This window comes from Harpia harpyja, chromosome 3 (assembly GCF_026419915.1).
Source record: "Harpia harpyja isolate bHarHar1 chromosome 3, bHarHar1 primary haplotype, whole genome shotgun sequence".
Lineage (NCBI taxonomy): Eukaryota > Metazoa > Chordata > Aves > Accipitriformes > Accipitridae > Harpia > Harpia harpyja.
The window spans coordinates 69,681,874-69,702,867 of record NC_068942.1 but is presented as its reverse complement, the minus strand read 5'-3'; the positions used below and the strand labels follow the sequence as shown (position 1 = coordinate 69,702,867).

Here is a 20,994-nt window from a genome sequence, read left to right as displayed (position 1 = left end):
GAAAAGAAGTTACGATATAATTATAAATCAGTTAGTGATTTAAGCTATGGTTTGTTGTACAATATGAAAAACCGGAATTACTTTAGCAGAAGGTGAAGTCAAATATGGCAAAGATACTTAAATCCCCACCCCAGTTGTATACTACATACACTAAAATTTTGGCTTAAGAAAAAGAATACACAAAAATTTACTTCAGATAAATTATCTACTTCATACACTGTATTAGGCATATTTGGGATGACATGGTTAAAACAGAGAAGTTTGATGCACATATTCAAGTAATTCAAGAGAAACCAACATATAATGACAGAATTACTTCAAAACCACTAAATTTTCTATTGCTGAACCTATATGGGAGAAGAATAACATGGCATAAATTTGGCAGTTTCTCATCAAATTCACAGTGTAACAGTAGTGTGTTAAGAATGATATAAATGTGTTCAGAACACCTAAAAGCACAATCACATTAGTGGCTACTAGTAGTTACTATTTGTGCCCAAAAAACACTTAAGCAATCAATATTTTACCAGCAGGCAAAGGAGAAGAACTTCAAATGTATTACAAATCCCCAGTAGATAATTAGCTAAATTTCTACAGCCATTTATTGAATAATCTGATTTTCCCTTCACCTATATGTATCATACTCATTTGCAACAAAAATTTCCCCAAGTCATGTATATTTATGCTCTATTAAAAGTGGGTATTCCTTGTAAGTGTTATTTATGCTCTATTAAAAGTGGGGATTCCTCATAAGTGTTAAACACCTCAATTTCAGACTTATAGCACTTCGAAGGCAAATTGTCTTAATCGTCCTCAATTCCTACAGGTAACTGAGGACTGGATAGGTATGTTCACGAAAACGTATCCCACAGATATTTGCATCCTACAGATTTTGAACATCCACTACTACAGTAAGAAACACTGTTCTATTCAGAACATAAGTACAGTCTTAGCAACTGCACTCCCCAGCTTCTGAAACACTGTATATCTATTTGCTCTTGACCTATGACTTATTTCTGAAAGTAAGAGGGAGAAAACAAACACTGATCAAATCTTTTAACATGTTTGGGTTTTTTTCCCTTAAGCTTCAGTTAAACAGTGGCTATCAAAATTCAAAACATATCTATTCGTACTGTACTTCAATATTACAATACTTTTTTAACATAAAATCGTGAATCAGCTAAGGCCATTTGTGCTTTACAGCTTTATGTTGATATATGTACATATATAAAATCAGATAACCATCTCTTCTATTAATACAGTCAATAAAACAAATAAGTACAAACACAAGAAATTTAGAGGAGCAATTTAAGGTGTCCCATTCTTGCACATTATCCACTGGGAGAACTTGACACAGGAGGGACAACAGCTATGGACAAGCTCCGCCGACCCCACCATCAGATGAGCAGCAGCTGTTCTACAACACAACGCAGCCAGATACACTGTAAGCAGGTGCACGATTGGCAGTATTTGTGCAATAGCACAGAGTAACACATTGCTATCACAGTTTTAAAAACAATGGTAAACAGTTGGACTTCAGGACAAATTTCTGTCTGTAAGAAATAACCTAATTCAAATTTATGGGCAAATTCTGTCCCATTCCCAACATTGACCAAGTGGCTTTCTTATTTTAAGAAGTAGTTATTGCAGCCTTATTGCCCACACTGATTTGAAATAATATCTAACTTAAGGGGCAGTATACAGTTAGTGATTCAGAACAGCTATCTGAAAAGCTGAGCTTTAATGAATCTTGCATTCATTTATCGGTAAGCCTGGTTGAGTAACATTTTCTTTACAACTCTTCATTCTTTCAACTAAAAAATAAATTGTTTATTATTCCCAAGGCTATTGAGAATGTTCATAACTGCAAAATAACCTCAAAAGATGAAAAACCCTAGGCTATGGAAAATATAGATGCAATCTTAAACCCACTGATGTCAGTGATATAACCCAGTCTTAAAGATGAGCAGAACTAAGTATTTAATTATGAAAATAAACTATTATGTCAAGCAGCTATGTGTTTTGCTGGTAATGAGGACATTCATAACTAGTGCTATTTCAATACTAGCAAGCAGAGTAAGATTGAACTATCTAATTAATTTTCATTTCTTTTGCATTGTTAACATAGTGCTAGCTTTAACATATTTGCCGAGCTTTAACATGTTTATAATGACTATGTCATCCCTAACCACCTGCATCCCTAACAGCCATCCTTTCCATAGAGAACCAGCTGTGTCTCTTCCTCATTATATAACAATATACAATTCCAGCCACTAGTCACAATGTTCAGAATGAGAAAAATTCTTTTAATGAGTAAAGTATAATCTGCAAAAAGACGAGAATACTAGAGAACAGGACAAATTCCAAAATCTGACTTCAGAAAGCAAGGTGTTACACAGCTGGCACATGCACAACATACAAGCACATGCAGTCTTTACTATCTGTCATGCACAATATCTTTAATCCATTAACCAACTGAAACATTTGAGAAAGGTTGAAGTTTCTATAACTACTACTAATAAATAAATAAATAAATAAAAAGCCTCCACAAGCACATTGAAGGTAAAGCTCAGTCTTAATATCCTAACCAGCCAGTCAGCCAGCAGGTACGTACTAGAAGACAAATCAAACACAGTTCCAGACTAGCCACAAAATATTTTTTCTTTGAAGAGGGACGATTACTGCAATGAAACATGATATGTATGATGAAGGAGAGTAAGTCATTAGTTCCATAGCAGTGAAGCAACTTCTCTAAAGAACAAGGGTTTTTTTCATGTTTCCTTGCCCTTTAATTTAAAAGGAATCTATAACTAACAGTTGTCTTTATAGCATAAATATATAGCAAAATGTCATTAAAGTTCTTTCTATCAGACTTATCTAAAGATCAAGTGTCAACAATCTTTGGTACATTCACTGATATTATGACCTTAAAGATGCAGCTATTTCACACATGTTAAAAATAAAATCTGCTTAAAAAAAGCAAGGACATGAACATACTGAAAAGAATAGAAACTTCAGGCAAATTGTTTCTACTCCTGATGCTGGATAAATCCTACACAAGTAACCTCTCTATAGAACCTGAAAAAGTAGAGCAAAGTTTCTCAAAAATTTGTTTTCTTGACAACATCAACAGACCAAGAGAGGTAAAGAATCGAAGTAACAATCGATGCCTTGTAGCTTTGTTAGCAGATTTATTTTTTAAAAAATATATAGCAGTATGCGAGATGCATCCATAAAGCTAGACTTCTAGAAAAGCAGCAAAGTTAGACTAGTGTTATTTACATTTTTAAACAGCAAAAATATTCAGAATTTCTCAACTGTTAAAAAAATTGAGATACTCCCATAATGTATTACAGTCATTTAAGAACTTAAAACTACTCTAGCTCAATTTGTTTCAAGCACCAAAATCTTGACTTTTTCACCAGCAATCCTACTGAAGCATCCAGAAGGGGGATGACACCACCATACATTTCTCCCACCTCAGGTGACATTCTGACATTAGACTGCACAGCAGCTGCCCACAGAGATCCTACTCATAATTGGAGGGCTTAATTTATGACATTATCAGTTAAGCTTCATTAGAGACACTACTTCATTGACATCCCTAGCCCTGACTACTTCTTCCCTAGTAGGCTAGCTGTGCTTGCAGGAGGACAAGGTTGCTTATTTCTCTACTACAGGCTACTTCAGAGGCACTTAGTAAACAGCTGGAAGAGTTCTCAGTATAAAGGAAGTGCAGAACTGAGCCATTCAGGACAGATGGGTTTTTAAGAAAAAAGTCAGATAAACACTTAATATTCTTGATATTTCTCTAAGTAATGACACAAGTAACCAAAACTTTTTTTAGGTAACGTGAAAAAACAGAATCCTTTCTTCCATGTCATTGTTAAGGACATCCAAAAGTCACTATGCATCTTTTTGGATTTCTGCAGAAAGGTTTGTGAAATAACACTGTCACAACAGCCATGTCCCCCGTGCATCTCACCTGTGGCCACTTTGCACCTATTGGTCAACATCAATCAAATTTTACAGAGGTCTCAGTATTTTCCCCTCAAGACTCAATCAATCTAAGCAGCTGAATAAAAGGGAAAGACACTGCAGAAGCCCCAAAGGAAAGAGAAGTTGAAAAGGATCTACAGCTGGCCAGTCTCAAGACACCGCGAGGCTACGTTAACACTACTGCTCTTGGAAGAACTTTATTTTCTGAATTTTTCTTTAATTAATTGCCCATTCTGGGGGGGAAACACAGGCATATTAGCTGTGCCATGAACGAAATACCCATCTTCTCCCACTCTTCTCCCCCATTGCCACATCCTCTAACATGGCCATAACGCAGTCAAAAATGCTTTGCAAGATCACATAGGGTACTACTCTAGTATTATTTAAGGAGATCCTAATTCAGGAGACATTTCCAAGTGTAAAGAAAAACTAATGCCCCTACAGAGCTGAAAACCGAACCCAGAAGCCAAGAGGTTCACTGCATTTTTGCCCCCTTTTTTTTAAATGTCAGTTTTCACACAAGTGTTAAGATAAATTCTAATCCAAAGCAGCACTGAATTTAGTTCTTGTTAGTGAGGAAGCAAAGAAAACAATGGCCTATCAAACAGCGTAGACATCAGGATGGTGCTATTTATACTCAAAGAAACATACTACTTTGAAAAAATCCTTTGAGGCACAAAAGTGTGTCAACTACTAAGAACATAATAAAAACTATACAAGTCATCTCCAGCTGTGGATTTGGAGAATGTGAACAAAGGCATTACAAGGATTTCTGTTTCCTTGACAACAGCATTGCTGGAAACAAGAAAATAATTAAAAAAATACATCTCTCTGTAACAGTGCTAGGTATTAACATACCAAATGTGGAACAACCCTTACCCACACATACCTTTGGGATGAAGAGACCAAAATCAACTGCATTCATGAACTGTTCTTTGCTGACTTGTGTTAATGGCTTTTACAGAACAATTGTGTGAGAGAGAGCTATTAGATCCTGACCTGTATTATCATCTAGGCATAAGCACAGTCAGAAGCTTTCATTGATGGTCAAGCACATTCCTTCCTGCATGATGTTCCTTTTCTTACAAAATAAGCATTATGGAGAATACTTCTCATTGAAGTGTATGAAATAATTTTGTTAGAAAAAGATCAAGGTATACAAAGAAGCCCTTTCAGCACTCAGGAAAGTGGCATTACTATGCATATATCTGTCAAATAAGTGTACTTCCACCTTAATAATCAGCAAGCTTAAAGTCCTTAGAAAAAATATACATAGTTCTAAACAGACAAAGGAAGAAGGTCAGAACAAGGCATCATAAAGAAAAGTAAGCTTCAGTATTTCAGAATAGCCTATTTAGTTGCCTCTTCAACAAGAAAATGACAATGTTTTCACACAGCTAGGTAAGCAGCACACAATCTCCAGAATATGAGTGTTTCCTTGCCACTTCCAAGATAATGGGGAGAACTTATTATTTTTAAAACACAGTATTAAGTGTACCAACATCAGAGATATGTTTTTTAAAACATTTCAGTTAAAGTGGAATATATGTTTTAAATAGGACGATTCCCCAAATTTTCATCTTGCACATCAGCTACAGTTAAAGGACCATTGCCACAATTAGATTTTTAAAATGAATCTAAGAATTGCAATACTTGGGGTCCTAGCAGCATGATACCTCATACTGCTTAGTGAACAGTTTGAATCTAGCTTAGCAGTGACAGGGCTAGAGCCATCTGACAGCTACGTGTGAGTTTATAGGAAATATGCTGGCAGCTTAAATTCATTCCTTCATAAACAGGCATGCATGTGACAGAACAAGAAACACTGCCTAGTTCAAGTGAATTGTGTGCAGAATGGTTGAAAACAGAAACGTTAGAGTTTGTTACTCTGAGGCAGGGTAACGGCGGTATCTAGGACATCTGTATTGCCACCGTCAGTGCTACACACATTATATGGATGAATGGAGGCTATCATGTTCCAGCGCTTTCAGTCCAATACAACAGGATCAAGAATAACAAATTCCTGGAATATACTACTATGCTATCTTTCTCCTAACACATAACTACAAAAGAATTAAAGGTTTCGAAAATATGAATAAAAATGGTATTTCTTGTAGTACTTGATACACTCCAGGAAGCAAAATCCATACATTAAATTTGACCAGTATGAGTAATATACCACTCTAGATCTAATGATCACAAGAGAATCTCCTAAGACTAGAGAAGTATCTGGAGGAGATCTCTTGAGGTAGCAAGTTACAAAGATGAACTACTTTGGAGCTCAGAAATCCCCTGACTTGAAAACAAGCAGAGACCAGAAGAGGTCTTAAAGGCACCATAAACCTCCGACTTGTTCTTTTTCTCTAGGCATTTACTTACGAACCCTACTAGAGACTGACCACTGGGCTAGAGAGAGCCTTGGTCTGAAAAAGTAAGACTGTTTTTGTGTTCTTAATCATGAGAAGTAGGCAACGCCTCTGTTCAACGGGCTGACATTATTAAACTAATTTTAAAAACTTTTACTTTCCTTGTGTAGATTCAGCTGTGACTACATGGATATACAGTTCAACTAGGCAAGTAGAGAACAAAATGCATAAGAAAAACTTCCAACAACGTGTTACAAGTCATCCCATCAAAGTGCTATAAATATATATCTTGCATACCGAAGAATCACAGTACTTTCTTTCCTTGATCCTGTTCATCAACAGAGGGTGAAAGTGCTGAAAATGAAGAAATACTTTGCAACAAATGGAATACCTGCTGTGATGCTCTAAATAGAAAACCAGGAACAGAGAATTAAAAGTTTACAGATGATTATATAAAGAGGTTACCTTGAGTTAATTTTAAGACAAAATAGGAAAGACAGAATAATGGTATGGGAGGCTTGAAGTTATGAACAATTGTTAAAAAGCTAAGTCCAGCATCAGTAACTAGTGAAAATGTTTACATCTCTGGATCTATGTAACTACAAGGTCCTCCAAACGAAAGAGACTAACAAAGCGAATGCAGTATAGTGGTTTCTGCAGTTGGTAAACATGTCTTTCAAGAGACAACTTTTTTTCTACCCTGCTACCTAAGGCAAACAGCTGTATTCAATGGTAACCTGTGATTTTGGATTCTGTATTTGAGGTTCTAAACCAGAAATACCTAAACAAGGTCTGATGTTCAGAAAGTGTTGAATATCCACACTATGGAAACTAGGCACCTTTAGTAACAGTGTTGAGTCTCAAAATGTTGCAAAAAACACTAGACAAGATATTAAAAATCACAAACACTATTTCAGTGTTTAAGTAGGCAAAACCAAAATGGCAGTAGTAGCCTAAATTTCATTTACAGCAGCTATTCAAAGAGAAGGTAGAGAAGAAGTGTATCCAAAGAAAACAAATTTAATCAATTCAATCATGTTTCACAATCCTTAAAATACATACTTAAACTAGAAACACAAGCCACTGATAATACAGGTAGAATGTGTAGTGAAGAAGAGCACTGACACAGTAAGAGCTCCCACCAGTACTTCCCCTAACCTGAATCAGGTTTCCTGCCCCTTTCTCCAGCTACCTAGGCTGGAAGTACTATCAGTTTCCCCTTCCAAAGGGGAAGCTCAAAATTCTAAGAAAATAGAGGGCAAAAGACTTGCCAAAGCCTAAATCTAAGCTTTTTTTTTTTCCCCCCAGTCCTTACAATTTAAAATTTAGCATGAAATATTCTTCGATTAATGCTCCAGATTTGAAGAACTGCGGGTAATTAATCTGCAATATGTATCACTTCCCATATGAAGTTCTATCTTACTTCCAGGTCTCTCTGAAGTTTTCTTATACGTTTTGCAACACATGCATAAACTTTTAATTTTGGTCTTTCAACGTACAACATGGAGGCAAACATTAAAGTCTTCCAGTCTTCGCAGCCACAGTTTAGTTACCATTCCTTTCGAAGATGCTGAGGAGCCCCATCTGCTGGTAGAAGTGTTACTCTAGAGAATTACACCCCTGAGCCGATAACTGATTTTTTTCAACTATACCACTTGACAACTGTTTGGGGTTTTGTTTGTTTTTTTTTTAAATGCAGCCATACACAAAAAAATTAATAGCAAATACTTTTAATGAAAAATATAATATCCTCTAAAACAGTGCATTCCTTCCTTAATACGCAAGATATTTATACAAACTGCTTCAGATGATCTTTCCTGACACTAGGCTATTCTTCAGTCAACACAAACTGAAAACATCAACTCATTTATTGCAAACATTTTAGTATGACTTACACTGATTCATAAAGGAGATGGTAAAGTGCACATTGGTTAATCTGGGAGAACATAAATGGAAGACTGTTCTTTTCCCCTGATTTAAACAGGACACATACGCACACTTAAAAAGTAAGAAACTACATAATCAGTTCTATATATATATTTTAGATGTATCCCTGTGTGATATGGATGATTTGATCATAGTAATTTAGATGGCAATAAAGAAATTAAGATCACTAAATTAAGGTAACTAAACCAAGTATTTCTTCCTTCTCCATGCAAAAAGTTTCCCAGAAAGGAAAATTCTTAGTTTCTGATGAAAAATTTAAGAGGAAAATATTTAAGCACATAAGAACAGATAAAAGATGCAAAACTGTTTGGCTAAATGGTACAAAAATTGCATACAACTATAGATCTTTTGATTTAAGCACAACAAACTACCACAATCAGTTAAATCTGCGTATACAGAACTCTGAGAAATCTCCCCTAATATTGGACTCTTCAAAAGATAAATGTCTTAATGCATAGGCTGAATGCAAGGACTGAATCCAAGATATCTACACATAAAAATATTCAGTCACAGTTATTCATATGACTAACTGAAATTACAGAGTTTTGAAACTCTGGATTGCCTACTCTCTCTGATCATACAGGGATTTTAGGCTTCTAACTGTGCTTTGAGTTTTATCTGAATCGGATGTTGAAAGTAAATACTGCAAATATCCTGAGCGTCTGCATATTCCCATTAAAGGGAGAGAGGACACACTTCCACTGCCCGGATTTAAACTAGCAATTCCAAGCAGCTGGTTTTGGAAGAAAACAACAAAAAAGGTAAACTGTGCGAAGGTACAGGATTGGAAAAAAAATAGTACATCTACAACTGCATCTGCATTTTCAAGCAGTTGTTTTATACTTCTACCAGAAAATGGAGAACTTCAGGCAATGGTAGACAGCCAAAAAATCCCCAGAAGATAAACTACTGCTGTGATAGTCATTAGAGATTTATAGGCTCATGACCCTAGAAAGTTAGTGAAATTAGTTTATAACATCAAGTCAATACTTAATCTAACTGTGCCCTCTACTGGCCTAAAAGGTACTTCTGTAAAGGTGCAAATTTTAAAGATGCTGCTGCTCATACCGTTAGTCTTCGATTTCATTAAGAAATAACAGCAAGAAACATTCATAGGTATTTCTCTACAGGCTACGTTCCAAAATACGGAAGTGTGTTTTAATATACCTTGTAGCAGTCACATCATTACTTTATTAGTGTTATAGACTTGCATGCTCTGAAGTGTTGCCAACTTTAACATACTCTATTTATATTGAATTTCCATGGTTTGGGGCACCTAAAGCAATTAGATGTCTTCAAAAACCAGCTTTACTGTTAAAGACTGCTTCCAATCAGGGGTGGTAACACTACCTTAGAAAAATAAAGTAATCTTCCTTTCTGCTTAGAAGACAAAACAGACAGGCTATTATTTCCATTTTTTAATAATTTTACATTGCAATGACAACTTTGATTTTAGATTGTTTTACCAAATTTAACACATACATAATTTCACTTATCAGTAGAACAAGGCTCTGGGATAGCAAACAAACATTAAGCATATGGTGTGACAGTTTAAGACAAAAAGTCAAATTCAGACACACTGAAGTCAGAGGTGCATATAGTTTTGTACAATCCAAATTTAAATTGCTGCTTACCAAAAACATCCACCAGCATTTTTTGCTTATCTTAGAAAAGACTAAGTCTTTTCCTTCTAAGTCTGTTCTTCAAGTAGCAGCCAAGATTTAACTTATTAAATATATTAAAGAACACTTGCAAAGAAAAACCAAGGTACTTTTTTCCTCCATTTAATCTTTAAGACAAAGATGTAAAAAAAGCATGGGAAAGAAAATAAAGGAGGAATCACCCACAGTTCAAAGTATTCAGATTTTGATGGTGTGATAGGTTATGTTGACTACAGAACCAGTGAAGTTATTATAACTTAAGAGAATAAAAGATAAGCAATTGAGAGGAGTAAATTTTATTTATGCTATAGATCTGAGGTTTTCTCTTCTGTGAGCACCAGTGCTTTAATAGACATTAAAGAGAAAAAAGCAGAAACTCTCAAGATTCAAGAACATCACTGCTTCAAAGACACAAAGTCAGCACATATTTCACAGGACCCCATGGCAAAAATGGGGAAAGAGGAAAGAAAAGAAAAAAAGAAATTCTAAGATAAGAAAAATCATACAAAAGCCAAACTAAATGAAACTCAGTTCTCCACTACAAATTAAAACAGCAAAAGAGTAAAAAAAAAAAAAACAAAAAAAACAAACCTAATTTTAATAAGAGAATTTAAGAATATTTTTTTCCTACATGAAATCAAAACACAAATTCATTTTTAAAGTTCCCTCCTCTCCTTTGGTTTTAGAAGTATGCTGATACAGAGGGTGGTGCTCTTGCCTCTTTACTTACTAGGATTTACTTAAAAGCCCTGAATTTTAGAACAAGTTTTAAAATAATTGTACCTACTATGTTAAATACATGTTAGATACAATAAAGCATGCTTTCCACCAAAAAGGACACTTTCTGTGCTCTCTTATCAAAACTATGTTCCTGTGTAAATCCACTTTGGAAGACTATTATTTGAACCCACAGGGAGCATTAGTCCTACATCTGAAAAAGCATACACATAAAATATTTTTATTAACCATTGTTAAAATAAAAGCATGGCTCATCGGACTGACTAAAATAACAAACAAAGAACTGAAGCCAAATTCACTAAAGCTAGAAGGAAAATACACTTTAAATATTGAGCAAATAACCCTTGAAACCAAATTAAAGTGGGAAGACTCCTTAGATCACGACAGGACACCTTTCAGGGATGCAAGACCTGCCACATTAGTTCAGATGAAAAATCCATCTGACCTGACATACCTCCTCCACCAGTAGTCACTTAGGCCTGTCAGAAAGGTAACGTTCCTCAAAATATCATTCCAGTGTTGGCAGTCAGTTGTTTAATGACTTAAGGCAGAATCTGTACCCAGACCATAGTGCTTATTTCCTACTTTTTAATGTCACAATGGCCATAATGAAAACCTAACATTAATACAGATTACGAGAAATTACCTACTAGAAATCTAACTTCTTAAGATCTAAAACACTGCAATGTCTAATATAAAAAAAAACAAAACAAAACAAAAAAAACCCATTCCAAAATAACAGAACTGACTATAGGTCTAGTGAAGGCTTAGGCTGCAAGTTCATAATAGGGTCTTGTACTGCAAAGCATCTCCTCGAATTCTGAATACACTGGAACTGTTAAACACACACAAGCAAGGATGTTATTCCCAGAAGATCATTATTTAATACAGTATTTTTAAGTTTGATGACTGGTCTGCAAAGCATCTTGTTTTACATTACCTTTACTGTTTTATCCATAGAAGCCGAGAGAAGCATGTGACTTTGTTCTCGTACAGGACACCACTGGATTTCATTAACAGGGCCACTGTGTTTAGACATGTAAAATATTAAGCTTTTGGGGACTTCAGTTAATTTATATTTGGATCCCAAATATGGCTTAATTAATTCAGAGATCTTTCTCGAAGTCTGCTCTCCTGATATGCCCAGCTTAACATCACAATCTGAGCTATCTCTCTGATCAGATTCTTTTTTTTCAGGCATACTGGAATTTTCTTGACGCAATCTTTTAGGGATATATGGTCTAATTCCTTTTATGGCAGTAGTACTGTCTTTATGTATTCTCTTCTGGGAAATGCCATTTCCAGAGTTTGTTGAAGAGCTTGATGTCTGTTCATAGTTTTTGTAGGACATACATAATGCAGTATGGCCGGAGTATGCTCTCCTACAATGAGGAGATATCAAATCAGTGTTATTATTCTGTGCACAGTGCTCAGGGGGATCTTCACAAACAGTGCTTGTGCCAGAACTGTCAGTGTTCTCAGTGGGCTGCATTTCATATGTAGATTTTGTACCAAAACTACCAGGTGCAGAGTACTGAACACGATTCACAGATGAACTTGGACAGCTTGTTTGTCTGCTAGAAGTATTGGGGACTTCAGCCTTTTCAGTTTCTGTCTCAGAGTCTGAATCATCATAAGCAACCAGTGACGAACTCATTAAGGCTAGACACAGCAGACTCCAGAAATCTCAGTGCTGGAATCCTCCAAAATTATGATCTAGAATAAAGAATTGATTATTCAGAGCACAATTTATTAGAGTCTACAATTTGAGTAACTTAAGGATATAAATATGCTATTCTTAACAAAAAACCCGTAACTTTTATTCCTGTTTATTAATGGAATTTATTCCTCTATTACAACACATCTGTACATTCAATTACGCAACATCATTTGCCTCCAAGCACTTTGCATACATTTTTAATGTACTGCAGAGATGCATTTGCATACCAGAAAACAATGAAAATGAGTATGAAAAGGAAAACAAACTTGCAGCATAAGTACTGCAAATTACTTTAACCTTACTTGCAGTAGCACTTCCCCCCCCACGAGGGTAATTAATTATGTAGCGGTTTGGTATGTATATTTATAAGAATACAAAACCAACTATTTTGGAGTCAGTCTAACAGTATCTATTTCTTAACAGTACAGATGACTTGAAAGAAATGTGAAGGGGTTCAACTGGCAACTAAAAAAGTAAATGCATTTTTGACCCATTCAGCAGTCTTGCAGTATGAGGAAATCTTCCAACTATATCCACAGAGCAAGTTCCACACAGCCTTTAGTTTTACAGAACAGACTTAGGCCAGAAGCTATGCTGAATTCATTATTTGCATTTACTTAAAGAAAAATAAAAGCACAGATGCCTTATTTGCTGTGGAATAAACTTTTTCAAAGTGTCTGTGAGAAAGAAATCTCACACTGAGACTGCATATGTAACATGCTGAATAACTCATCACCATAACAATCCCACCAAGCTTCTTCCAACAATTTGGATGGAGCATGTGGAGTATAGGGTTTACATTCAAACAATTGATGTGTCTGCAAAAATAATCTTTCAACCTCTGCTGTTTATAGTAGAAAAGTACTGCTACCCTTCAATTGCTAAGATTGATTAAATGGGACTTTTTTTTGTTTGTTTCCTTGTCCAGCTGTTAGCACTCATTATGCTAAAGTGATTTAACCCACAACACTTTCAGATCAGCTGCTGAAATTCTTGGTTTAGGTCAGTGAATAAACCGCCCTCAAAAGCATCTTGATTAAAATGAGAAAGCTGTACAAAAGTCAGTATCTACCCAAGCCTTTGCAGAATTGATGCCAGAAATGTAGGTCCTACAAATAGTACTGCAGGAGCAGTACTCTGGAACTTGTAAAGATTACTCATTTAACTTCAGAAGTAGATCTATTTGAATTAAAACAAGCATATTTCATTTAACCTACAGAAGTGTTACATTACAGGCTACAGTCTGTAGTCTGTAACGAAATTTCCAAACACTGATCCAGAAGACAGGTTCCTATTAAGACGTACACATTCATCATCACAGATCCTTTCCAAGATAAGTGTTCAAGACGTCTAACTGGAACAAGGTGACCTACATTTTAGCACATAAAAGCATCAAGATCTCCCTCTAGAGGACATTTTGTCTTTATCTGAAGTTTATGACAGCTGTAAGTGACAGCAACTAAGAGCAAGAAAAAGTTCTTTTTAATAATACAGCCTCATTTATTAAAACAGCATAAACAGTGTCAAGAAAAAAAATTAAGTAGTGTTTCAGGAAAACTTAACTAACAATTCAATTCAAAAACAGTAAATTGAAGGTTTTAGCCGTAAATTGAAACCTCTTATCAAATAAATAGTAACTTTGAAGGACTGCACTTCAATAATTGCAACAAGTGGTTAGTGTTTGTATTGCAGCGCTGAAAACAGGCCCCAGCCAAAATGCATCATGTTCAAAGAACAAATACAGTACGAAGCTGACCTCTGGCTGAAAGCTATAAAAGAAGATACACAAGTGGATTGGGACAGACCTTCAAAGTTGCTTTATTTTGTTTTAACACAAAAAAATTTAGGCTGAGATTCAGAGGTAAGTGCAAGACGGTACCTTGCACACACGTTAAAAAAGCTTCCCGTGAGATGTTGGAAAGAAACCATCCCATTACATTTGATCAGCATAAATCCAACCCATCACACACACCACCCGTAAGCGTTAGTATTTTTGTAAAAGCAAAGCATCTCTCTCGTCTTAAGACTTCCCATTCCACGGCTGTTTTTAAAGAAACAGCACCCCGAAGTTTCTTATGCTGCCCTAACTAAAGAAAAACACGGGGGAAAAACCACAACGTCCCTCATTGGAAGCATACTGCAGCTAGATTGTGAGTTTATTAACAGTATGACTTACAACGTACTGAGCTAATAGGGAAGTTCAAAGAGTTTTGTTTTTTCTTTCATTTTCACACGACCGATTTATCCGAACACACTAAACCGAAGAGCGTTAGGGTCGGCACGCTCAAGGTCCCAGGCCCGCTAAGGGACCGCAAATGCCCACAAAGGGACGACGTGGAAGCCGAGACCAGCACTGCTGGCCGCTCGGGGCACGGGCCCGGCCGCCGTCGGACGAGAGGCGCGGCCGCCTCCCCGGGGCCGCTTCCTCGCTCCTAACGCCCGGCAGCCCCGGGGAGGGGGGGAAGAACGACGCCCAACCCACCGCCGGAGCACCCAGGCCGTCTCCTTCTCCTCTCCCCCGGCCCCGGAGCCCGCCCCGCGCCGCCGGTACCTGCGCCCCACAGCCGCCGACTGCAGCACAGCCCGGAACTCACTCGCCGGCCCGCGGCGGCTCCGGCTTTAAAAGCGCGCCGGGTGGAAACAAGGCGACCCGCTCAAGCCGTTCCGCGTATCACCGCCCTTCCGCAGGGGCGGCGTGTTGGGAAGGGCAGGGGTCAGGCAGCGGCTCGCTGGGCGCGTACGAGCCCTTCTCCCGCCACTACGGGCGATGTGGAGGGCGGTTGGTTGGGCCGGTGACCGTAGGGGGCGGGAGGACAGTGGGAAGTAATGGTTCCAGGGGTATGCGTTTCCCAGCCGGGAGTCGTGAGTGACGTGCCGGTTGGAAGGTGATGCAATGGCAGTGACAGAGGAGCGGTAGGGAGAGCCGAGCCGAGCCGGGTAGGTCGGTCACGGCCGGGCCGGGGATGCGGCCTCGGTGAGAGACCCCGGCGGGTGGGAGAGGGGCTTGCTGGGCGATTGTTGCCGCCCCCGTGGCCGGCGCTGGGAGGTGGGGTGGGGGTCTCTGCTGGGCACATTCCCTCCCTCTCTCCCTCTGTGAGACGGTGCGCTTTAGGGCTTTTTCCTCCACTCCCTGCGGGGCCGCAGCCCCCGTGGCTCCATCGCCAACGCGTCAACAGAAAAAGCCCTTTTCCCTGGGAAGGGGGGGGGCCGTCCTGGTCTCTGGAAGATGCGGCCCAGCCCCGGGAGGGCGAAGGTGGCGAGTGCCTTTGCCTTGCCCGGGCAGGCGTGCGGTAGGGAAGCGTTGCAGGGCTAGAAACATTAGCTTGCTGGTTAATTTTATGCATGGCCGTTCCCGCACAAGAGTTTAGCTCTTAACGGCTGTAGTATAGTGAAGAGTCGTATTGGACTTTCTTCAGATGAGAGTGGTTGGGTGGTGATATTATTATCTCCAGGAATCGTCTTGCATACTTATATTGTATTTTCGTACAAAAATTGATGATTACCGTGACTGGGAAGGTAGGTCAACTATGAAATGCAGCCTATGTTGGAGTACCTCTCAAGGCATGTTTAACGCAGCATGTGAGTGCGTACTGCCTGCTTTAATTTCACTGGTCATTTTTTAGTTTATTTCCAGGAGGCAAAACAGTTTTCAGGAACATCAGTGCTGTCAAACTTACATTCGCATTCTTTCATTCGTTCATGAAAATTTTTTCAGGACTTTTGTATTACCGTTGTCTTTGGAAGTCTTGATGTACCTTCATGCAATGTTTGTCATGAAAGAGCTCTTCTTAACGTAATGTGAAACCCCATTCTTTGATTCTCAGGTGTCTAACTTACCAAATCAGATAGCAAACAGGGAAAGTGATCATAGATCTGTGACTGTCATCCAGTTGGATAGAGAGGAGAATACAGTAGTTTTCTGATACCAATGCCAAGGATTATTTTTGAGCCTTGTCTCATGACGATTTAATATTCTGAAACAGTCACAAGCGCAGTACCCATTACAAGTTACCACGCATTGCATAGATAGAAAACGCACACAGTTCTTGGCTTTCAAGTTCACACTGTGAAACAGGCTTTTAAGTTCATCTTAGACTCTGGTCCTAAATATCCTGGTAGTCCATTCTCAAGTTCCCACGTATCATTTTTTTCCTCCAAATCTGTTTGCGTACGGTATCTAATGTGCGTGGGACTGTTAGTTTTCATAATATCAATAAGAAAGCAAGAAAAAAAAGTCATGATAAAACGTAGGATATCCAGACGTTTCTTTCAAACAGTTCATAATTGCATTATGAATTTCAAAAGATAAAGACCTATGTTCCATATTGCTGAATTCCTAGCTTGAATTCCACCAGCAAATAAGGACAGTACTGAGGTAAATAGAGATAAGATTTAGGTAGCGGTCAATATCTTTTGTGTTCTATAATTGTAATATTCTCATCTCTTGTTGCAGTGACTAGGCTACTTTTGCTACTTCTTAATGAAAGTGCACCTTCATTTGGGATTCTCTGCTTGGCTTAAATCCATAATATTCCAAACTTTTTAAAGAGTCTTTCACTGCTCTCCAGTATGTGTGCTCAGCCTCAGCTGTGACATTTCGGCCTTTGTGAATGGAGGCAATCTATCAGTAAGAATGTACATTCAGGAATCAAGTGAAAACACCAAGTCATAAGTTGTTCTACACCAGGGAATAATTCTTGTTTACCTTTTTCTATTTTGTAGAGTTTGAAGCCAGTAAATATAACTGGCATATTCCTACAGAAAGAGTGTGTGTTAATCTTCATAAACATTTTCTAATGTGAATGTACTCTGCATACTTTCTTTTCCAGTGAAATATCTTGTGCCCATGTGTCGTGGTTTAACCCCAACTGGTAACTAAGCACCACATAACTGCTTACTCACTTCCCCCCCACCCGGGGGGGGTGGGAGAGAGAATTGGAAAAAAACAAGTAAAACTCATGGGTTGAGATAAGAACAGTTTAATAGAACAGAAAGGAAGAAACTAATAATAATAACAATAATAATAAAAATATAATAATATTAATAATAATATAAAAATAATAATAAAAAGGATTGGAATATACAAGTGATGCGCAATGCAGTTGCTCACCACTTGCCAACCAATGCCCAGTTAGTTCCCCAGCAGCCATCTCCCCAGGCCAACTCCTCCCAGTTTATATACTGGGCATGACATCACATGGTATGGAATACCCCTTTGGCCAGTTTGAGTCAGGTGTCCTGGCTGTGTCCCCTCCCAGCTCTTGTGCCCCTCCAGCCTTCTTGCTGGCTGGGCATGAGAAGCTGAAAAATCCTTGACTTGGTATAAACACTACTTAGCAAGAGCTGAAAACATCAGTGTGTTATCAACATTCTTCTTATACTGAATCCAAGACATAACACTATACCAGCTACCAGAAAGAAAATTAACTCTATCCCAGCTGAAACCAGGACACCACGAAAAAGAGGAAAACACTAGTATCCAAATAAAAGAATGTAATTAAATTATAGGAATACATCAGAGAATTGTTTGATATGCTTTAAATTACCTCTTTAAAAAACACTGTCAAACTGCAAATAATCAAGCTTGCAGGGATCGAGATTAGGTTAAAAACTTAAGTATTACTGATAACACATTAGTCAGTCTTATTTTAGTCAATTATATAATCTAAGTATGGTATCAGTGTTAACAGACTAAGCGAATTAAATTAGCAGGTGGATGTATATATGTCTCAGCTTTCTCAGGGTATTCAACTGAAGCTGAAATCTGGGAATATTGCAGCTGTCTGACAAACAAAGCCTTAATGATAGATATGTTTTGGTAACCAGCAAGTTACCAAATCAACATTCTTAAGTTTTCTAGGCAGGTGAAGGCTTTTTACAGTGGCAGTTTAAATATATACTGTGTAAATATAACCAAGGTTGTGATTAGGCTGATTATTTTGTAGAAGGAAGGCTTTGAAATACTGCTGAACAGCTAATGCAACTATTATATGCTTTTGTTTCTTCTTTTTTAATTCTGGGAAAAGGAAGCCAAATGAACGTGTATTTTTATTAACAGCTTTTATGATTCACTTCGGTTACATATGTATCTTGTAAACTATATGTATTCATGCCTCATGCGTAGCAATGGATCAATAATATGCTAGGGAATCTCTCCAAAGAGGCATAATCCTTTACAAGTCAGTAGGACTTGACATGGGCACAGAGTTCTTCCTTCATGGGCATGGGCACGGCATGACAGAGGATCCTTAGGGCAAACGCTCTGTTTCCAACAGACCACCATTTGCAGCTCAGCGTGACCTTAATTTACTCTTTCAACTTGCATTGCATTTGTCACTGTCACGTCTGAATACAGTGCATGTAAAATAAGCATCAGCTTATGAATTAAGATGACATCACTTTCCTCAAGTAAAAAAGCTATACAATAGCTTGGGTGATTGCATAAATCGACCACATCAGATTGTGAGGCAGCAATTCACAACCCTGGCCAAGTTGCAATGATAGTTTTCATGGAAAATTTACTTTTCCTTTGGTTCACTTTTGTCATTAGGATCTGCTCTGTTATCTCATTTTAACAGCCTTAGGTTTTCTGAAATTCTTTTATAATTCTCTGTATGCTGTCTGTGTACCTTGTTATTGTGGTATGTTCATCCCAAATGGATTCATTTGAGGTAGTTGCAGCTTCACTTACAATGTTGTTTTTCTGACAGATGGTGTCCTCCTTTCCCATTTTTAGCACTTATTCTATGTAAATATGGCAAGCTCACTATAATCAGAACCATAATGCTTTTAAAACTCTCTTCCCATATCAAGTTAATGCTTGTTTATCCTCTGTTCTGAATATCTAAACAGCATGATGCTTGAATTTTTACCAAAAAAATGATTCAGAGCATATGTACTTCTAAAGACCTCATCATTTTGTACAGATTGCTGCTGAGCATGAATAATTTTTGAAAATAAGGATTTCTTAAAATAAGGAATTCTGCCTTTGCAGTTAAAATGAGTTTTCACTCATGGCAGATTGGTAACAGATTCACCAGATTTCTTAGACATAAATAAAACTCCATTTTTCAGTTAGAGATTATCTTAAGACAATTTATCAGGTAATTTTAGAAAAATTAGAGCGAGAAATTGCTGGGATACCATGAATTGCTGTGCCGCCTTTGTGGGAGGCATATGTAGTAAAGTATGAGTTAATTCAATGCAATCCATGTTATAGGGGTTTCCTGTCTTGGAAATTACTAAAAGGTGTTAGGTGTATTCATTAAGTACAGCAGAGCTTATTTATAACGTTTTAGACTATAACTGATGGGACAAAGATCAAGATATTTCTGATGTGGAGTGAAAATTATTTTAATGGGTTTGATAACAGAAACTATATGCTTACTTAACATTTTAACAACATTATTTAACTTTCTGTACTTTCTGTGTTAGTGTACTGTAAACTATGCAGTTGTAGTTTTCCAAAGTCTCAGTTGCTGTTAATTAATAGACTGCTAAGAAAGTTTCAGATGATGTTATTGTTAATGTATACAACATAATAGATGTTAGCCTGAGAGAGAAGCCCATTTGTGGAAGCATGGGCATACTCTGCTAGGAAGTTCCAGTGATCAAGGTATATATTGGACATAGGAAGACTGCTATGTTATTCTCGGCCATCTCATCGCGTTATTTTTTGTATGTACTGCTGAGAAACAGTACATTTTAATTCACAGCCTATTGCTTACTCAAGGATTGATTGTTCTTTAGAAAGCAGCATTTCTCACTAATCATCAGTGTATTTTATAACCTCTGGAGGAAAGCAGTAAAGAAGATGACTAAGCTTTTCTTTTGTATATCTTTCTTTGGGCTGAAGTACTGTATCACATATATTAAGACAAAATTCCATATGATAGTTATAAAAATCTCATCATCATTCAGAATTTGACAGGGTATCAAGTAGTGCAAAAACATTAACTAATCAGGAATTGGATAACCTCTACCAACTGTTTCGAGATGCTCTGAATCGTACGTATATTTCATTACTTTTACTTTTGTCAGGAGTTTGACTTTGAAAAGGTGTTCTGGTGTTAAATACATAGACAAACAACATTAGAAGTGATCTCTAAATTTATTTGGTACTCTTGTCAGTCTCAGTCCATTTCTGTATGAAACTGAAGCTCATTGTGTTAATGTATCCACATTTATCAATCTGATATGAGTAGAATTAGGTGTGGGGTCAGTAGTTTTTATATTCTTATTCTGTTCATCTAACCTTCAAGATGTAAACGAAAGAATAAAACACACTATTTTTTGCCCTACAGTTCTTCTTATTGTTGCTGCTGTTTTGAATCTACAAGCTGAAAAATTAGAAGACATTAAGTTTAGTTGAATTGTAAATAAACAGATCTTTTGCAGTCTGGCAAAATGGCTGATAGTCCGAACTGTGATTTGGAATCTCTGAGTCCGCTTCAGCTGTTCGAAAGAGTAACTGAACAAGGAGAGAAAGTCAGAGCACTGAAAGCAGGAAAAGCACCAAAGGTATTTCCATTTCATGTTTTGAACCCATGCTTTTTCAAGTTAG

At 37.5% G+C, this 20,994-nt stretch overlaps 2 protein-coding genes across 5 annotated transcripts in view; one reads left to right on the top strand and one right to left on the bottom strand.

The window, feature by feature from the left end:
* WDR25 (WD repeat domain 25) overlaps positions 1 to 15,078 on the bottom strand; it is a 72,664-nt gene extending 57,586 nt beyond the window's left edge. Inside the window, exons 1-2 of one of the 2 annotated variants that reach the window (XM_052783159.1) lie at positions 14,983 to 15,078; positions 11,652 to 12,427 (exon numbers count right to left, since the gene is read on the bottom strand). In XM_052783159.1, the coding sequence (XP_052639119.1) occupies positions 11,652 to 12,368 (717 nt within the window). In that variant the 5' untranslated portion in view covers positions 12,369 to 12,427; positions 14,983 to 15,078. The other variant, XM_052783160.1, reaches the window with a different exon arrangement.
* Positions 15,079 to 15,285: 207 nt separating this feature from the next.
* Positions 15,286 to 20,994, top strand: part of WARS1 (tryptophanyl-tRNA synthetase 1) — a 28,325-nt gene continuing 22,616 nt past the window's right edge. The window contains exons 1-2 of one of the 3 annotated variants that reach the window (XM_052783162.1): positions 15,286 to 15,368; positions 20,735 to 20,951. In XM_052783162.1, the coding sequence (XP_052639122.1) occupies positions 20,838 to 20,951 (114 nt within the window). In that variant the 5' untranslated portion in view covers positions 15,286 to 15,368; positions 20,735 to 20,837. Of the gene's footprint in view, positions 15,406 to 18,776; positions 20,952 to 20,994 lie in introns of those variants that run through there. The other 2 variants (XM_052783163.1, XM_052783164.1) reach the window with 2 other exon arrangements.